Source organism: Conger conger, chromosome 2 (assembly GCF_963514075.1).
Source record: "Conger conger chromosome 2, fConCon1.1, whole genome shotgun sequence".
Lineage (NCBI taxonomy): Eukaryota > Metazoa > Chordata > Actinopteri > Anguilliformes > Congridae > Conger > Conger conger.
In genome coordinates this window covers 20,676,818-20,697,208 of record NC_083761.1, presented here as the reverse complement: position 1 = coordinate 20,697,208, position 20,391 = coordinate 20,676,818, and the positions used below count along the sequence as shown (strand labels likewise).

Below are 20,391 nucleotides of genomic sequence, written 5' to 3'. Positions count from 1 at the left end.
GTGAGAGAGGAAAAGGGGAAATGAAAGCAGGGAAGTAGAGGTGGAAGTATGGTGCGGAAGGGAAAAGCAGGAGGACATTAATCAAAGACTAAGGGGAAGGGTGGAGGATTCGAGCAAGGGTGGAGTTAAATTGAAGGCGGCTGATGGAAATGGCAGAGATGACGGACTTTTCAAGGAGAGGTGGAGCTGATGAAGGGGCAGGGTGGAGTAAATAGAAGGGCAGGGGTTGCTGTTGAATAGAGATGGATGGAGATACTGCCATGCTGTAAAATCCAGCTATGCAAGCTTGACCAGCGTGAAAATTGTGCTGGTCAGGCTGGTCATAGAGCTGGTCTAGCTGGATATGAGCTGGTCAAACAGCATAGGTAAGCTGGTCATAGAGCTGATCTAGCTGGTCATAAAGCTGGTCTAGCTGGGTATGAGCTGGTCAAACAGCATAGGTAAGCAGGTCATATAGCTGGTCTAGCTGGGTATGAGCTGGTCAAACAGCATAGGTAAGCTGGTCATAGAGCTGATCTAGCTGGGTATGAGCTGGTCATAGAGCTGGTCTAGCTGAGTATGAGCTGGTCAAACAGCCTGGAGGAAATCAGGAGGGAAATGATGGAGAGAGAGGGCGGAGGAACTTTGTGGCACATGGTGAAACAAAATTTTAAAAATACCCTTTCATAAGAGCTCTGCACCTTGCCACCACATGCATATTGTTTAATTACAAATCTAAAATTATGGAGTATTGAGCCAAATCTAAAAAAACAATATGACTTTGTCCCAAAAGTTATGGAGTAAGTGATGTAAATATGAGGAAGTAAATGAGTTGAACGGCTGCAGGTTAAGTATGAGAGAAGAGCACTGGCACAAACAACAGGCTGCATGTTGTAATCAGAAATTAACCTTGTGGAGTAATGAAGCTCATGTTGCTAATAATACCAGCCTGTAGCGTAGCTGGTGGGTGGGATATTATTTGAATGGCTCTGACCCGCGAGGTCTGGCTCTCTCAGCTGTGTGTATAAACAAGATGATGAGAAAGAGGCTTTGCGCATCAGTGTGCAGCTGGATGTGTAGTCTCTGCTTCAGGCCTCGGCTTCCCCCAGCTGCTCCACATATGGACACCTCTCCAGAAGATGATGTTTGGCTCCCGAAGCATTCCTGAAAATTTTGGGTAAATATTGTTTCGTGGCTCATGTTGACACAAATGTCGTTGAGTCACAACACAGCATTGTGGGAGCTGTCTTATAGTATTGGTTACTGGAATTGTGGATGGTCATTTCTGTTAATTTTATTTGGGAGGTTAGCAATATTCCACCAATCGTTCTTTTCAATACTTTGATTTGGAACAGTCTATTGACATGCCATGTTTTTGTCTTTCAAAAATTGAAGCTTGGGGCAGTTTGCAACATCCCTATAACATTATTTCTATTTGAACCAATAAATATGTTGTAATGCTGATTTGGCAATATTCTCATGATAATCTTTTCACAGCCATTGAAAAACTTGGTTCCCCTGGTCACAAAGAATTGGGAATCTGGAACGTTCCACAGCCTTCCTGAAATGTTTCACTATATGTGGGTCTCCAGGCAACAGCTCATCAAGCTGTCCCCACATTGTCTGTCAGTATGTGTCCATTTCAATGGGCATTGTTTCGGGCATACTGTAGGGTGGGGATGGCTAATTAGTGATGGCGGAGAGCCATGTAATGCGCTTCGAAGGGCCAGTAGTGTAATTAGCTTGACACGTGCTGCGAGACCGTAATTAGGTTAATTCAGTCATACGTGACTAATTAACATGACCTGATTACAAATCTGTCATGTTTAATACCAAAGGCACCTTAAGGGATCTATGTATGGAGCGTGTGAATCTGCCCAGGGAAGTGACCTGATGCTCTACATGGCTGTCTTTCAGTTTATTTATTTACTACTTCCAGAATGCTATTTATAAAACGAGTAAATACAAACCTTGAAATTGAGCTATTGAAAATGTAATTTTCATTGATCACGTACCGTAAAGAAATCTATGACTAATTACACAATTGCTGAAATGACAGTGACCCCAAATGACTGTGATCATTCCAAATGACTGTGATCATTCCAAATGATGCACTGAAAAAACTCAAAATAAGTCAATCTCGACCAGCATTTTATTCTGACATTTAGACTTAACCTCCTGTGACTTAAGTGTTTCAAGTTTTTTGACATAGTACAAGTGTCTTGTATGACACAGACATGTTGCGGTGAAAATATTAGTAAAATTGTATTTTATTTCATTCAATTGAATGTCACTTATGTTAAGCGACACCAAAATTGAATGTCTTCGTTTGAGGTAAAAATTGTATTAATGTTACTTTTTGTTAAATAAGACAAAACATATTGCCAATGGAGTGATACAGTTTGATTAATTTGCAAATGGGGTAAGAAAATTTCACTTGTTGTGCAAACCGTAACTTAAAACAAGGTAATATTTTCTACTGGGGAGAACAAAATATGATTTTAAATATGACATTACAGGACTAAAACAAGTCTTGTTAAGACAGACTTATTTCTGCAGTGTGACGGTGGTCATGCCACATGACTGGTCCTTCAGTATGAGAACGGTACTTCCACAGAGCTCACGGGCACATGGTGGCAGTGCTGCCTTTGCCAGACTCCGATCGCAGTAGTTTGTGTCATCCTTCCCCATCTATTTCCTCCTACCCTGTAGCCCTGTGCCTCAATTCAAAACCGGTCCTTCCATTGTGTCCTGCCTCCTCTTCTGCAATGTGATTTTTGCACTTCACTCTGAGGTCCCATCCCTGGTGTATTTTTTATACTTGAACCACCAGCAATGCAGTGACATAGTGTGTGGGTTAATGCATTATCCACAATATTTGGGACAAATGGCTTTACAGATGCTTCTGATTAGTCAAGTGTGTTCAGTTGCCTCCTTAGTGCAGGTGTAAGAGAGCTAGCCTAACTAGTCTTGTGTCTTGGCTTTTGATTAGCATTGGAGTCTGTTATTGTGTTTGTCAACATGAGGACCAGAGTTGTGCCAATGGAAGTCAAGGAAGCCATTATGAGGCTGAGAAATAAGTTTGAGACTTGGGCCAAGCCTCAGTAATCTCACGCAGATCAGTAATTGCAAAGACCTCTACAGTTGATGACCAAATAATTCCCACCATAATGAAGAAAAAACCTTTAAGACAGATCAGAAACACTCTCAGGAGGCAGGCGTGGATGTGTCAGTGACTTTTGTCTGCAGAACACTTCACAAACAAACAGAACTACAAAGGCTACACTGCAGGATGCAAACAAGTCTAGTATGTCTCATCTGTCCAAAAGACCTTTCTCTCTCCCTTTAAAAAAATAATGGGGTATATTTTTTTCTATTTTTATCAATTATGACTGAACCCAATTGCAGACTGCCCATGTGTGACATTGACTTGGTAATTACTTTTGTAGGCAATTTCCATTCATACTCAGATATGCAGGTGCAATGATCTTTTGGTGTAGCAGGTGAAGAAAGTTTGCTCTGTAAGAGTGTGAGTCACATTCTTAACCAGTCCTCTTCAATAACTGACACTGTCGCTTTAAGACTGAAACCACCAGCAATGCAGTAACATACTGTGTGTGGGTTAATGCATTACACAGTAGAGCCACAAGTATAAAAAGGCAAATATGTTGAAAGCCAGGTCAGCAAAATGCTCATGTTTTGAGAGAAAAACTTGCTCTGCTTCAGTGCCTTGTGCAATATTGTGTGTGTGTGTGTGTTTTGTGTGTGTGTTTGTGTTTGGGTGTGTGCATGTGTGTGTATCCATGCCTGTGTGTGTGTGAACATGTTTGTGTAAATGTGTGTATGTGTTTGTATATGTTGGTGCGTGTGTGCATTAGTATGTGTGTGTGTGTGTGTGTGTGTGTGTGTGAACATGTTTGTGTAAATGTGTGTATGTGTTTGTATATGTTGGTGGGTGTGTGCATTAGTATGTGTGTGTGTGTGTGTGTGTGTGTGAACATGTTTGTGTAAATGTGTGTATGTGTTTGTATATGTTGGTGGGTGTGTGCATTAGTGTGTGTGTGTGTGTGTGTGTGTGTGTGTGTGAACATGTTTGTGTAAATGTGTGTATGTGTTTGTATATGTTGGTGGGTGTGTGCATTAGTATGTGTGTGTGTACATGTACTGTATGTACACATGTGTATGTACTCATTCCACAGACATCACTAACCCATACATGGCTAAATGCACGCAAATATAGGGTTGTCTTATAAGCTAAAGCTAAAACCATCAGGATACAAGCTTTACTGGACTGCCAATCATCTGACCAACCCAAGTCATGCAGTGCATAAGTTATATTTAAGATTTATATTTAAGATTCATAATCATGGATAGGTGCAGCGAACCTTGCTGTTGCAGTTCAGTTTGTTGCCGTTGCACTCCGAGAACGATTCCCGGTCCTGCCAAAGGCTGAGTTTGGCCAGCTCCCATGGCCCAGCATGATTGGCTTGCTGCTCCAAGGGAGGGGGGAGCCCTCAGCAGGACAGCGCCTTTGGGGACAATCGGCAACCAAATTGGGAGAAAAAATGTGAAATAAATTACAAATAAAAAAGATTTATAATCTTTTAATTTAATTTAAAAGTTTTCTCCTGCCTTTCTCTTTTTTTTATATACATTTGGCTCCCAACATAGGGTTGAGCATGTCCTACGCCAATTTCGAATGGCCAACAGCTTGCAAACGCAGACCCGTTCATGCGTGAACCACGCTGTCCATTCGGGGGAGTAGACATGCACTGTTAGGTGGGCTCGAGGCAGAGGGCAGGGCGAGGGCAGAGACAGTCGCTAATTGCTCATTACCCTATGGAGCGACCGGCCACAGTCGACACTGTATTCCATCTGTGACTCACCCATGTGCACTGCCTTTTTCAGCCCAATTATAGTGTCTTATGTGCACCACTTTAACTGACTAGGTACATGCACAGCGCACAGTGGGGCTAGCCTACTCTGAGCAAGGGCTTATCTGAGTGTTTTAGTACATGCTAGTTGGCTGCATGCGTCTGTATATGCGTCTGTGCTCTTTTTGTTTGTGTGTGTGTGTGTGTCAGTGTGGCTATATGTGTGGTGTGCACATGTGTGTTTACACGTGATGTGTGTTAGCATGTGTCAACGTATACATGTGTGTGTCCATGAGTTTGTGCAAATGTATACGAGCATTTTTGTATGTCTGTGATGTGTGTGCTTGAGTGTGCATGAGTGACCATGAGTGTGTTTGTGCGTGTGCATGAGCGAGTGTATGTGTGTGTCTATGCAGGCGAGCTTGTATGTGAGAGTGCAGTGCGTGTGCGTGTGCGTGAGCATGTGCGTGTGTGTGTGCGTGCGTGCGTGCACGCATACGTGTGCGTGTGTGCAGGCAAGCATGTGTGTGACTAACTGTGGTTGGTGACTTACAGGTCATCCTCCTTCCAGCCAAAGTAAAAAAACCATAAAGCAGAGGTTCCTCAAACTGCTTCCCTGCTGCCGGCCCAGCACTGCCCCCTCAGTCAGTCAATGCAAGTGCCTCTCTGCTTCATCATACGTCTGTCTTCCCCTTTCCTGTCTCACAAGGCCAGAGAGCTACGCCACAGAGAGCTCTTTAGATAGACTTTGTAAATGCTTCTAATACTATAGTGTCATTTATGTACCGCATTATAAGTTAATAGATGTGTTCAAGGAGACATCCATCACCACAACTCTCCTTTATCGTGCTCTCTCAAGAGTATTCCGTGAAAATGTTCTGCTTCAGCAGTAGACAGACAGATATTTTAATTTTAAGACTGCAGAGCTGAATATTTGGTCTGTTTGGAGAATCTGTGATTAGACTGAACAGTGTTCAGTTTGGACAATGAACCTTTAACGGCTAAAACAAAACTCAACATTTCCCTGATGCTTATAGGACTTCCAGAGTCTGGCTATGGACTTCTGCTTTCAGTAGTGCCTCCGTTCAATAAGTCTAATGAATGAAAATGATCTGGCTGCATTGAAAAATGCATTGAAATGCATCCTTCCTTCCTTCCTTATCCCCTCATCTTCTTGGGACCTGGAAGGGGCTAACTGGCTGCAGTGACAGGTAACACACAATCTGTTTCATTTAAGGAAGGCAATATGGTCAATCTTAAGTTTGAAACTTTGCACAAAAGATTTGGGCTATACGTGACTGCAAGTCTCATAATGCTTCGCTTCAAACATGTAATTGAAATACATTTTGGAAATGGAAATCACAATGACTGCAGATTACAAACAGCCATGTTGCACATGTATGTATGACGTGAACAAATTGCTTGTGTCAAAAAAGTCATTCATTAAGAGTTCTGTTCATTTGGCTCTGTACTCATCGGATGTTAAATGAAACAATGAATATGAGGTTAAAGTGCAGACTCTCACCTCTAATTTGAGGGTATATACATCCATATTGGGTGAACCGTGTTGGAATTACATTCCTTTTATACATAGTCCCCCTATTTTATGGGACCAAAAGAAATTGGACAGTTGGCTACTCAGCTGTTTCTGATTAGTCAAGTGTATTCAATCACAGGAATAAGAAAGCTTTCAGTATCTACTATTGATTGCATGTTTTTGATTGTTTTTGATTGCCATTGTAGTCTGTTATTGGTGTGTCAACATGTGCCAATGACAGGCAAGGTCATTATGAGGCTGAGGAATACAAAAAAAAAAACTCTCAGAGACATAGGCCAAACAATAAGCCATAATTTATAAGTAGTGTTAGAGCTGACCGATCTTGGTCCTGGAGAGACACATGGTCCATTTTACGGCCCAGTTTAAAACAAAGTTTAAGTTTATTGCAAAGTGAATTAATCTAATTTAAGGTGAAAAAAGGTAACACAATGCATCTGAACTGACCTGGGTGGCCGCCACCGATGTACAGAATTAATTACAGTGTGTCTTGATTGCTCTCTTGTGGCTAAAAAGAGTAAAAGACAATGTCACCTGATTTCAGCATTTTTGTAAAAGATACAGCAGTAACAGCCAGGACATGGGTTACTGTAGATAAAACCAGATATAGCACATTATCATTTATGATATCTGGAACCAAATGAAACAACAACAAAAAAGGTATAAGCATGATATAACACCTTTCTTACCAGTCATGGCAGTGTTCCAGAGCTTATGCTTAATATGCTATTTTCATGTGTGCAGGACTTTTTAATGATTTATTTTGCATTTTAAGTGATTATTCATTGTATACATTGTCATAGTGTAACGTCATGACATAGTTAATTAGGGTTTGTGGCAAAACTAAGATTTATATGGAAGCTAATGGGCTAATGTAAGATAATATACTGTAAACCAAACAACACTCATGTATTTTGTATTTGGAATCCCCTATGGCTCACATTTGTTTATCTATTAATGGGGCCGATTCTTATCCGTTAACCACTAGAACAATGATGTTGATGTTTGGACTTTGTCCAAGGAAAATTTAATCAACAGTGGTTTGAATAATAATACATTTTGCTTTTGCCATCAGTGGAGGCAATTCTTATCAGTTCACCAATACGATATTAACATCGGATCATTGGATTTAGTCTGATCAAAGGTCAATTGTGTCACGTGTGTTTTGAATAATATAGAGTAATGACGAGGTGTGAGCCATCCTGCTGTAGGCTAACCTTGCTGTAACCAAGGAAAATGTTGTATTTATGGAAACATTCTATTTACATCAGTACAATGAAAACAGATTTCTTGATGTAATTATAAGTCCAGGTGGGACTTATTTTCCTTATCTGCGGGTGAGACGTTTTGTATAAGGGTTCAGTCCAACTCAATCCAGTTTCAAGTACTGTACTTGTTTCTTTACTGCATGGATTCCTTTTGGTCACATCACATTCCTCAAAGCATAGTACTGCACATTGCTTTTTATATGTTTGGCTTTTGTTTGATAACTGATTAAAAAGCTAAACTCCTGCATGTACAGTACTATCCTTCTGTAGCAGGCAAGCACATTCTTCACCAGCTGTGACCAATGCTGGATCGTAACTGCATTGGGCGACCTCGGTTAGCAGAACGAGGGGGCATAAATGGAAATCAGCAAAGGATGAATACCACACAGAGTGGTCAATATGTGGAATAGCTTGCCTGGACATGTAGTGGAGGCAGAAACCCAAGGCTTCAAACTCAAGGTTTTCAAGGCCTAATTCGATTCTGGACAAATTAAGCAGTAGCTGCACTTTAGTGGTAGGAAAAGGCGAGCATTGCTGGGCTGAATGGTCTGTTGTACTTATTATGTTATGATGGCCTGTTGTACTTATTATGTTATGTTATTCGTTGACTACCTTCCCCTGCACTACTGCTCTGTATGGTTCCCCTCTGCATGTCAAGGTGTGTGAGACGTAAGTGTCACAGTGTGCCTCTCTTCTCCGTCTCTACCGCAGACAGCATCGAGGACGACTTTGAGCTGTCCACTGTGTGCTACAGGCCCGAGGGCCTGGACAAGCTGCAGGAGCAGACCAAGTTCACCAAGAAAGAGCTGCAGATCCTCTACAGGGGCTTCAAGAACGTGAGTCTCCCTCCTTCCGTCTCGGGCTCGCTGCAGTCTTGCGCTTTCTCCTTCAGAATCCCTTGTTGTCTCAGTCTTATGGTGTCTCTGCCTGTTTGAGTCTCTCACTCTTTTAGACCTCTCAACGCTCTTAGTTTACCAGATAGTCTCTGGGTTTCCTTGTATCTATCAGTTTCTTTACAGTCTCTACTGCATTCTATGTACTGTAAATGAAGTCGGAAATAGGGTGGTGCAGGGGGTTGAGTTGAGGCCTTTTGGGCTAACCATTTTCTGTCCGGTCTTATGCAGGAGTGCCCCTGTGGAATGGTCAATGAAGAGACCTTCAAGCTCATCTACTCACAGTTCTTCCCACAGGGAGGTCAGCACCCATCATGAACTACACATTTATAACACACTAAGTGCTGTTACAGCTTTATAATATACTCATAGCTTTGTAACATACTCGTACACTCCTCCTAGCTAACAATTTTATAACATACTTGTATACTCTCCCTACTACCCATCACACCCACTACATCTGTATAGCACACTCCTGCTACACCACCGCTTAAACACTACACCTTCATAATGTACTTGTACTCTCTCACAATAGTGCATTGTACCCACAAATACACTCACTGCACCCATCACATTTACATAATATTCATTAGAACCCCTTACCCCCCCTACATCTTTATAATATAATCATACACACCAACTAATATACTTATTTATTCCTAAAATATATGTGCTCAGAGCAGATTTTGCCTAAGTAAGGCTAATTATGTTCCTGGTGGCAAGTTTGAAATGCCAGACTCTAAAATGTCCCCACGATGTGGATGTTAATGAGAGAGGCATTAACAGTGCCAATTAGAGAGGCATGCAGACAGCGTGTCTACTTTCAGTTGTGCTGTTAATGGCTTATTAACTCAGTGCAGGAAAACCACAGTAATTTCTTTATATTTTTAATAGAGGTGGGCTGCAATCTTTATAAGCTGGTAGGATATAAACACTTATGGTGCGCCATGCAGCACTTTTCTGGTTAAAGATGGGGATAAAGATTCAAATGTTTTGGCACATCATCCCGCCTTCATTAAATGTTTGCCTTTATTCTGCACAGCTTTATTGGCACATAAAATCCATTTCTATGTATAAAATTACATACAGTATAAGTAACATATTCAATGGCAAATTCACTGAAAAATCATCAGATAACAATGATGCCTTTTTTTTTTTTTTACAGGACTTCAATATAAATGACAAAACATGCATCCTCTTTTTTTTTTTTTTTCAGATTCAAGCATGTATGCACATTTCCTGTTTGATGCTTTTGACACCCAAAAGAATGGATCTGTTAGTTTTGAGGTGAGTTTTTTGTGAATGCTCAGAGCAGCAGTAGGCATGCCTCTTATATATATGTGTGAAGCACACTGTGCCCTGTCCCCATCCCTGATTGCTCTTAACCCCGATCCGCCACCACAGGACTTTGTCATGGGCCTGTCAATCATACTCAGGGGATCCATTGTTGACCGGCTCAACTGGGCATTTAACCTGTATGATCTGAATAAGGACGGGTGCATCACCAAAGAGGTACCATACCATACACCAACTATCTTGTTTAACACTGTTTTAAAACACTGTTTTAAAAATTGATTTGGTAGACAAGCTGACAGCCCCCTGAACTTGCATAATGTCTGAGCCTTGGAGCTGAAAGAAATAAAAACATTTACAAACAAACATTCAGCAAAGACCATGTAGACAAAGCAAACTACTCCTTGAATTGAACATGGAGTACTCATATCGGGCTTATTTTTTATAATTCAGCCAATAATACTTAAACAAATTTTTTTTATTATATACTAGAGCTCGGATCAAAATGGTTATTTGTTTAAAAATGGCATATGCATAATTTTATAGTATATAGTAATGTGGCTGTTATAGATCAGTCTTCGTTATCATTGAAACTCATTGATTCATAGCAATGCTGCTATTTCTACGCCGCCTTTCGCCTTTCATGTAAAATTATTTTTTATGTTCTGCATACTTTTGACAATAACCAGCAAACAAACAGCTAAACTTTTCACCTATACTATATTGTAAATGTGGTTCTCCCAATTAAAAATTCTTAATTAAGTAACTGATTGCAAGTGCAGTTTTGAGTTTGCTCAACTTTCAAGGTTCAAGGCTCAGTGGATTACAAATATTGAACTCAGGTGACAAGGTGTTGATATTGGCACAGCAACCATAGCTGTATTCACTCTCGTTGTGCTGTGCAACTAACTAAGTCCAGTAAAATATGAGTAGTTTTGTGAACTATATTACCGCATTAAAATATAAAATCAAAATGATTGACGTCATGTAACAAAGAATTTTATAAGGTGTTTGTGGGGTAAAAAATATCAAGGCATGGCAAAATTCCATATATTCATTTACCGCTTACTCCTACACCATTTCACCATCTGGTCCCTGTCTCCCGTCAGGAGATGACAGACATAATGAAGTCCATATATGACATGATGGGGAAGTGTACCTACCCCACCATGCAGGAGGACGCCCCCAGGGAACATGTGGAGAACTTCTTTAGGGTAAGCCACGTTCTGGGTGTCCTCCACCACTGCCATGACACAGCCCATTCCCGCTATGGTAACCCAGGGCTGCCCAATCCTGTTCCAGGAGATCTACTGTCCCATGCCTTTTCACTCGAAAAAAGCACACCTTATTGAACATCTAGAGAGCTCATTTAGCTGCTTATTAGTGGAATCCAGCATGCCAAATTAGGGTTTAAATTAAAACCTACAGGATGATAGATCTCCAGGAACAGGGTTTGGCCAAAGTCCTGTCCATTTATTCTTTGGTAAAATATCTACCCCTGAATGGCATGTTTCTATTAATGATGTTTTCTCCCATCAGAAAATGGACCGGAACAATGACGGTGTTGTCACTATTGAAGAGTTCATTGAGTCATGCCAAAAGGTACTTGTATTTTGTGACCACAATTATTATTTTAATTTATTTATACTGCCAATGCGCACAATCTGAGCACCTCTACAATGTATAGTCTTCCATCATCTTAATCTTTAGTGAATGTAAGGCTGTCTTTACTGACGTAAGGTCATTTGCTAGTTTCATAAAGCATACACAGCACACGTGGTAGGTAAGCCAGGTGCATATGATAGCTGAACTGGGAATAACCCAATAAAATAGTAAAGAGATATCAGTGTCATACTATTGTCTGAAAAGACATTGGAATAATGCAGTCTGCATAATCTTCAAGATTATTTTAATAGTTTTTCCATTTTTGTCATGACTTGGCATAGCTTAAGTTAATAGCTCAAAATATGGTTTTTAATTCTGTGTTCTTACAATTGTACTGTATTTCAACCAGTATTTCTAAACAAAGGTTATTTTCAAAAAAGGAATTTAAGTCAATTCAAATGGTGATAGTCTTTCAGCATTAATCTCGGGCACTGTTACAAATTCTGTTCGTACCATTAATGTAATGTAATGTGTCTCCTCTCTCTGACCAGGATGAAAACATCATGCAGTCCATGCAACTGTTTGACAACGTCATTTAAGGATACATTTCTAAGGAGACAGTGGAGGGGGCATGGTCAAGCGAGCCCTGTGTGTTTGCAGTTTGGACTCTTCCTCCTCACCCACCAAGCCCAGTCCCACCCCCTCCTCTCCATTGGCTGCCTGACAAGGAGGCTCATCTCCCCATCTGTGTCTCCTCTCTCCCTCCCTGAGACTAGAGGGAGCTGGGGCAGGTTGATTTGCTGGGAGAGCCAAGGGAAGGATTTGGAATTTGTTTTATTTCCTTGAATTTCTGAGACTGCTTTGGCATTGGATGGACTCCCGAGCACCCCTACCCCACACCATCACCACCACCTCTGACCTGCACACACACGTGAACACACAGTAAAACACATGTGTGTGCACATACATGCACACACAAATACACACACACACAGACTTTTACCAGTGCACACACACACTTAAACATACATGCAATGTGTGCACATACACGCACACACACACAAATACACACACACACGGACTTATACCAGTGCACACACACACTCACACACACATGCAATCTCATTCTTGTCTTGGGAAGGGAGGACGGGTAGAGATATTGAAGGGAAACTTCAATCATAATTACAGTTTAGTTATTTGGCAGATGCTCTTACCCAAAGCGACTTAGAAAAGTGCATTTGACATGGTATGCAAACAAAACACTTCATGAAAATCCTTTTCCATGGGAACCCAGCTGAACGAAAGACTTGGTTCCAGGCCGGCTTGGACACATAACCGTGACGACGGCGTTTTCCAGCTTGTTTTATTGTTTCTGACCGCATGATGTCAACCACAGAAAATCTCAACCTATCAATATTTATCAACGTGCTCTGAACCTTGCCTGCAGTTCTCCTCATCTGGATACTACTCTGACTGCTTGTGTCACTTCAGCCTGTCTCCCAAAAGCAAGACTCCACCCTAACTAGTGATAGGCCAGAAATGGGTGGAGCTTTGGAGTTTAGAGAGAGAGCTCAGTCACTTGACCCCTATGGAAAAAACTAAACAAAACAGAAAACAGATTGCCATGATTGGTCCTGATCAGTGAGTCACTGATAATGCACAGCAGCTCTACCCATTTCTGGTTCAGGAAGCCCCACTCGTCCATTCCCTCCCCTTAGTACCCGGCTCCCTGACACTCTGCAATAGTGCATAGAAGTAACAGTATAAAATGGCCTATGCAATAGCATTCCTGCAATGTTTCCGTGATGTTATTTGTGACGTACAGCCATACAGTAATGTTATGAGAATGTAAAAGTGTTATCTGGGACCATAAAGAAAACCTTTGCTGTAGATGCTGGCAGACAGCAATGGTTGTACATACCACCAACCTAAAGTCAAAGTTGAAGCTTTTTTGTGTACCCAGAGTATATGTAATCACACAATTAGTATTTAAAGAGCTGACCAAGAAAAGCAAGAGTGGTGTCAAATTATACATAGAAAAAACGTTCCCCTTAGCTTTAGTTTAAAGTGTGATGTTGTTTGTTATTTTTTTTCATGACTCATGGCAAAGGACAACCAACACGACTGGCGAATGAACACAGTGAAGGCGAGGTGAAAATAGTTTACCTTCGAGTGTGGCTGTGGCAGGTGTTGCGTTCTGTTCTCTCTGTGACCCTTAAACAAACCCCACCCGGCAGAAGTGCTGGAACTGGTGTTGGCCTTGCAGCTGCCTGTTGCTATGGCGATGCTCCTGCAAAGGAGCCAGGTGTGCACGCAAAAACCAGTAGCGCCGTGGCTTTGTCATCAGACTAAAGTCAGCTCTCCGCATATTGCTCCAGCTGTGGCTAGCCAAGCGGCCCCTGTATGACCCTTATCAACAATGCGCTCCTCTGTTTGGTCCCTCTTGTTGACATAAACAAGCACAAGCCAGACACAAATAACCAGAGATGGTTATTAACAATCACCTGGTACGGCACATTCATAGCACATTGTCCTTTTGTCAGGTTCCTCCCAAAGGATATCCGCTTCAGTGATCTGCATTAATTTGTTGATTATTATTTATTAGCCTCATGATTGCAGACACCCCTATGCAGGATGGCTTATAATATGCAGAAAACAGAACAATTGGAAATATCCAAAAGCAGGCTTGGAATCAGCAACGAGTTCTAGTTCCATAAACACTACACTGTAGAAAATCTATATTATACTGTACTGTGTTATGCTGTTTGCTTATTAACCAAGACAAATTACATTCCCCATTCAACAGCGGTGACATGTCTTGATGATCCTAAACACCATAACTACAATCCACCCTTCTGCCAGTGGTCCCCACTAAGGGTTAGATGTGCTAAGCCTTTTACGACAATTTTCAGGCGCACATATCACGCATTCTGCCGGGGAAACATGCGTCGTATGTATCAAACTGGCGCACAGGGCTAGATCCGCAGCATGCGTGTGATCTAGGCGAGCCATCACAAGATGCGCTGTGGCTGATTATGTATTACGTTGAATTTACTAAAGTTCACACAATTAACGAGGGTCGAATTGTGCATGACATTTCTCTGCCTCTAAAGCACTGAAATAATATTTGCAACAAGAATTACACTATTTCAACCCCCAGAGCAAGAAATCATCAAGCAGATTATTAATTGTAAATATTAATTAATGATTGCAGCCACGCAATAATTAAGGCTGGGTGTTTGTCACAAAAAATGTGTAATACTTAAATATACAATATTAAACTAACCAATATCTGATGCAAAGCAGTGGGAAGTGACTGAAATAATGTGCTCAACCGTAGTGACAATGACATAAACTCATCATGTTCCGAACAGAACAGAGGGAAACTTCCACCAGAAGTTAATGTCCGTTCAATGGTAGTTTTTTTTTTTTTTTGCTGCTTATTGACTGTCCCAGAAACAAAAACACTTTGATTGATGTGAATTGGACCAATATTTATAGAGAAAATGGCAAATAACTGCACAAAGTCCCAGGAAGTTCAGAAGACCATTAGCTGACGATGGTCCAAACGCCCAATCGCTCTATTATGCAGGCTGAGCTGTATAAACCTGCCCGGTTGGTAGTCTCTCTTTAGCAACAGCTTCCCAACCACAATGTCACAGTGGATGACCATAGCCATGTCACTGTATGCTGAAATGGATCGCATATGTGACTCGTACTAAGTTTTTAGGAAAATTGAAGGAATTAGACTTTTACACACACAAAAACTAAACATGATCTGTGAGCTAATTTGCTGTTGGTGGATTAACAACAATCGCGGAAAAGAAACGGGAAATTAAAGGGACTGCCACAAGAGAAAATCACCTGCAACTTCTGTTTCAAACACCCAGCCATACAAATAATTACGCATCTGGGAGAAATAAAAGATTCCATTATAAACCCACAAAAGTCAAGCTCATTGCAACGTTACGTCACGCATTTAATTCAAACAATAGGCGCCACAGCTGGAATATTTTGGGTGAATTCAGGTAATGTGGGACACCTTAAGTATTTTGAGTTTTTCTGTTTATTAATTGTCATTCCGCATTTTCACCTCAAAGACCTTGCAAGTGATCATGATCACATGACATTTATAATGTGACGTGGACGTGGCAATGGTCACCCAGGAAGTAGGCAGCAGACAGGGTACAATACGTACAGGTACATATCATTTGGACCTGTTATTTGTTAAGATGATAAAAATGTCATGCATGATACAGCATGTCTTATTATGATGTATATCAAAGTATCATGTATCATGTATGCAACAAAATCAATAAAAAACGTTTTGAATATAATGTAACATTTTTTTTTGATTTAATCATTTTGAAACTGTCCCAAATTACCTTCACGTGTATGGTAATTTAGGGACACATGGTTTCAGGTCATTTGGGACATTTAAATTATTTTGCGCACAAGAAAGTATATATAACAGAAATTTGAGTGCTTTAAAATAAATGTCTCTAATTTTGTGTGTAACATGCCCTTTACCAGAGCCAGACAATGGCAGTGGTGGAACTCAGTTTTGTGCAGTGCAGTGCAGTGTTATGGGTATCTTATTAAAACTGGTGGTGAGGGCAGACTCGGAAACTGAATCTACAAAAAGTGTCCCAAATTACCTGAATTCACCCTCCATATTTTGTCCTGTGGATACGCTTTTACGTAGCAACCGATACATGGATATCACCACATGCAGTGAAGATATTCAATGCACTATACACCTGTTTTAACTGAGCTGTTTAAGATCTGTCTCTTGCAAAATGTGGTTCATAGGCAGTCCCATTCACAGATTGCGTAATGACCTTCTTAATAAGACTTTAATTTCATGGAGCCTGCGGCCACACCAATACACCCTCGTCAAGCCACAATTTGCGTAATTCTGGCCCCATGTATGCTTTTGTGGTCTGGTGCAGGTAAAACGGCCCATTCTGCCTAGAACATATCAGGAGCTAAATAACAAAATCGGTCCTGTGCATTGTTCTATCTGGGTCCTATTGTTTTCCCTATATTTAAAGATTCATAAAGCTATTTTGCCCCAGATTTTGTGGGCTGTAACTGCATTCATTGCTTTTCATCCAAGCAGAAAGTGTTACAGTAACACTTGACATGTAGGTGTGTGCGTAGATTGGCCAATGTGAAACATGCATGAATAGATAGAACGGGAAGTTTCACATGTTACATAAGGCAGGTAAACTCCCACAAATATGTCAATTTGTGAAAGACCACACACAGAGCTGCATTCTATAATCAATGCAGTTTTTTATTGAACAAATATTATGATTCCATGCCAATTCACTGGTCAGTGGCTTGAACATGGCTGGAGGAGCCAGGAACTTGTTGTTTAGGAGAGAGCCAGATCTTCTCATTTTGTTAAAGGTGGACAACCTCTGCCACACAGACGTTTTTAAATTTTTAGAAAAAAGTACTCTTACAAAACATTTTTACAACAGATGTATGACAAGCATGCACAAAGACACACTCATACAGAATAATGGCGAAGCCCTAGCCCAGGCCCCATTCAGAGCATTGAGGTACAAGCCCAAGGCCAGTTCACTGCTCGCCCAAAGCCCGGCCCTCCTCCAGGGCTGCGGCAGTGCGATGAGCCTAAGAAAACCTGAGAACAATCCCAGGCCTTCCACCTACTGTACATGCACACACACTCACATACGTGCATGTGTGTGCCTGTACACAGTTGGACAGAATTGCAGTTGCACACATAATTAAATGAGAGGACAAAGGCTGACACATACAGTCAATTATTTCCGCAAGCCGATGTCAGCACGTTTCTTTAAACAAGTTTATAAACTGTGGACCGAAATAAGATTATATTGTAGGGGTCTCCAAACAATTTTCCTGGGGCAGAAAATGAAATTGCTGATTGGAACCCTGATGGTGATTGGCGGGCTTACAGCGGGGTGCAAAAAGAATTTGGGCACCCCTTGTTTAAATGTCTGTTACAATTCATCTGTATATGACCGAAAGCAAACCTGAAGTGGTTCAACCTTTGTGCACATTTTAAAGCAAGATTGTTTTTTGTTTTAATTTTTTTCTGTTTAAAAAAGGAAAAGGGTCCTGTGTCAAACTTTGGGAACCCTTTTGGATTATTCTTTGCTACTTTTTAAAAATATGATCACAAAGGCCCAGATCCAGATAATTTACTTGTTAGGGCTTCAATGAGGTGAGTTTAATTCCAGGACTTTTTTATTCTGAAGCAACTCCATGCCTTCTAAAGTGTCTAACTCTATGCTGTTCTGTCTGGCATTAACAACCATTGGTTCCTCTAAACAGGATTTCAGAATGAAGATTGTTTATTTCCACCAAGACAGAGAAGGCTACAAAAATTATCTCAATGTTTCAAACTACTTATTTCCACGGCCAGAAACGTTATTAGAAAATGGAAGATAAATGTTGAAGTCAAGGCAAGTTCTGGATTTTAGATAGAATGACCTGAGAAATGTTCATAAGAACTCACAAATGTAGAGCTGCAAAAAAATAGCAGACATGGATCTAGCTGTTCACAGGACAACAATACGACATACCTTACATAACACAGACTTGGCAGAGTTGCCTGAAAGAACGCCCTCAACACAAAATTAAGGATTCCACCAAATATCAATAAATTCAGGTCAGTCCAGACATTGAAGTTAAAGAGAGGTTTTCCAGCATCCATTCCATGATCCAAAGCATACCTTGAAATCAGCCATGAAGTACCTCCAGGAAAGATGAAAGATTAAGGTTTTTTTAATGGCCACTACCGTCCCCAGTCTTGAATGTTATTGAAAATATGTCTCAAACATCTGTCTCAATCTGGCCAAATAATATTTCTAAAGTTAGGGGTGTTCTGTCTGGAAGAATGGGGGAAGATTTACAGGAAGCTTTTATACTTCCCTGAGGAGTTACAAAGTACTAACTGACAGGGTTCCCCAACTTTTGCTCAGGGCCTTTTTCATTTTTTATTATTTTGAAATTGTAAGAAATTAAAATAAAACATTATCTTGCTTTAAAATCTTAAGACATATGTTATGTTTAACATAGTACCATTTAGAGGTCAGGTTTGCTTCTGTTGACTTAGATATTAATTGTAAAAGGGTTTTTTACCAGGGGTGCCCAAATTTTTGCACACCACTGTACTTTTCACTGGCCAATAGAGGGTGCACATGGCTAAGGACTTTTACTTGCATATCTCATGTATCTCATGTAATTGTTATTTATGCATGAAATTGCTTGCTACATTGAAAATTGGCCAGTATATAGTTATATTTATTCATTGATGATTGTATAGAACTACTTCACCTCATCAACAAAACTGCAGTGTAGCTATTGTATATCTTTCACTTTTGATATGTTAATCCATGAATATTCAAGACCACTCCACCTGCTTCCATAATATAAATCATTATAATAACTACATCTTCAACTGTCCTCAACGCCTCAGCTATAAAACCTATTAAACTTAAAACATTTTTGTTCATTTTGTTGCATGTAGTAGTCATCGTCACAATTTTTATTATACACCAGAATGGTCAGAAATGATAAAAGGGCCTTAGTTTGGGGACCCCTGCTATAAGAGTACTGAGCACTGCAGTAATATAAACCAGTGCTTCCCTGTTTTTAAAGAGGTTGGATTGGCAGAACAGACGTGACCTAACTTGTAACATTCACAGCACCTGTAAAATGAGGCACTTAACAACCATTTATGGTCATTTGATCATTTGTTTAGTTCCTTATATTTGAAGGGTATCCTGCCTTGAATGCCGCGGGACCACAGTCACCTCCTGGCTATAATCGCATGCACTGTGTCTAGAGCAATGGCAGTGAATAGGCCACCATTACTTGCTGCGTGTCTAGTTGATTAGGCTCTGCTGTTTCAAATATGTATATTTTGTACAGAGACAAACAATAAAGTCACAGTTGCTATGCAATCATGTGTGAGACTTTGCAGCAGTTATCCAAAAATAAATATGTTATTTTCACATCTGTGCTGCATGCCTAATGAACTGTTCAGGTAGAACAAACGTTTTTGTGTTTTTGTGTAGATTGTGTAGGTTGAAGAAACCACAAGTCTGAGTCTCGCTGTGGAAGCACTGTGGTGTCAGCGACCTGATGACACATTACAGGTTGCGTGGCTAACCCTTTGGAGATTGAGGTCCTATCGGTGAGGTCCACATGACATTTAGCATGCCTGATGGGTGTGTGGGCAAATGTGAGAGGCGATGAAATCGGTCTGGTCCGTGTCGGAGAGATGTGATGGAAGATAAGACCGATGAAATAAGTGATTGTTTAACACCGGGGACATCGCTGTGGAGAAGGTGAAGGGTTATTTTTTAGCCTCATGAGTAACTTGCCATTTTTACCTTAATATAATATGTTTACAGGTATGCCAAACAGGTATTGCATCAAATTTGGTTCACCCACAAAATCAAGATGAAAAATCACAAAACTTGAAACAAGCTCCTCCTATTGAACACACCACACACAAGTTTCCTTTTTGGAAACTGCTTTATTTTATGGGTTTAGTGAAGGCAGGTATACAGAAGTTTAAGACAACACAAGGGGTGACACTACAGAAAGAACTATGGCCCTGCTATTTAAATGGTTAAATTGCACCTTTGATGCTCACAAGCCCTTTTCTGTTAATGGCCTCCATTTACAACTTTCTGAATGCCGAAAAAGGGGAGGAATAAGATAAACTATATAACAGCTTTCATGCATTTATATATTTCTTCCCGCCACAGGTAGCATGTTACTGTGTTCAGGGGTGGTTCTATCCAAACAGCAAAGTTTACAGCCAGAAGTCTACCTAACCTACGTAACCCCCAAAATGGTCATGATGAGCTGGTTGGTGCCTTGCATGGCAGCCAATCACCATTGGTGGGTGAGTGTGT

At 40.7% G+C, this 20,391-nt stretch overlaps 1 protein-coding gene across 2 annotated transcripts in view; it reads left to right on the top strand.

Annotated features, from left to right (window-relative positions):
• Window positions 1-19,428, top strand: part of kcnip2 (Kv channel interacting protein 2) — a 139,325-nt gene extending 119,897 nt beyond the window's left edge. The window contains exons 2-9 of one of the 2 annotated variants that reach the window (XM_061231158.1): window positions 5,409-5,533; window positions 8,351-8,512; window positions 8,801-8,870; window positions 9,786-9,856; window positions 9,974-10,081; window positions 10,972-11,076; window positions 11,402-11,464; window positions 12,019-19,428. In XM_061231158.1, coding sequence (XP_061087142.1) covers window positions 5,409-5,533; window positions 8,351-8,512; window positions 8,801-8,870; window positions 9,786-9,856; window positions 9,974-10,081; window positions 10,972-11,076; window positions 11,402-11,464; window positions 12,019-12,066 — 752 coding nt within the window. In that variant the 3' untranslated portion in view covers window positions 12,067-19,428. The remainder of the gene's footprint in view (window positions 1-5,408; window positions 5,534-8,350; window positions 8,513-8,800; window positions 8,871-9,785; window positions 9,857-9,973; window positions 10,082-10,971; window positions 11,077-11,401; window positions 11,465-12,018) is intronic. The other variant, XM_061231157.1, reaches the window with a different exon arrangement.
• Window positions 19,429-20,391: the final 963 nt, after the last annotated feature.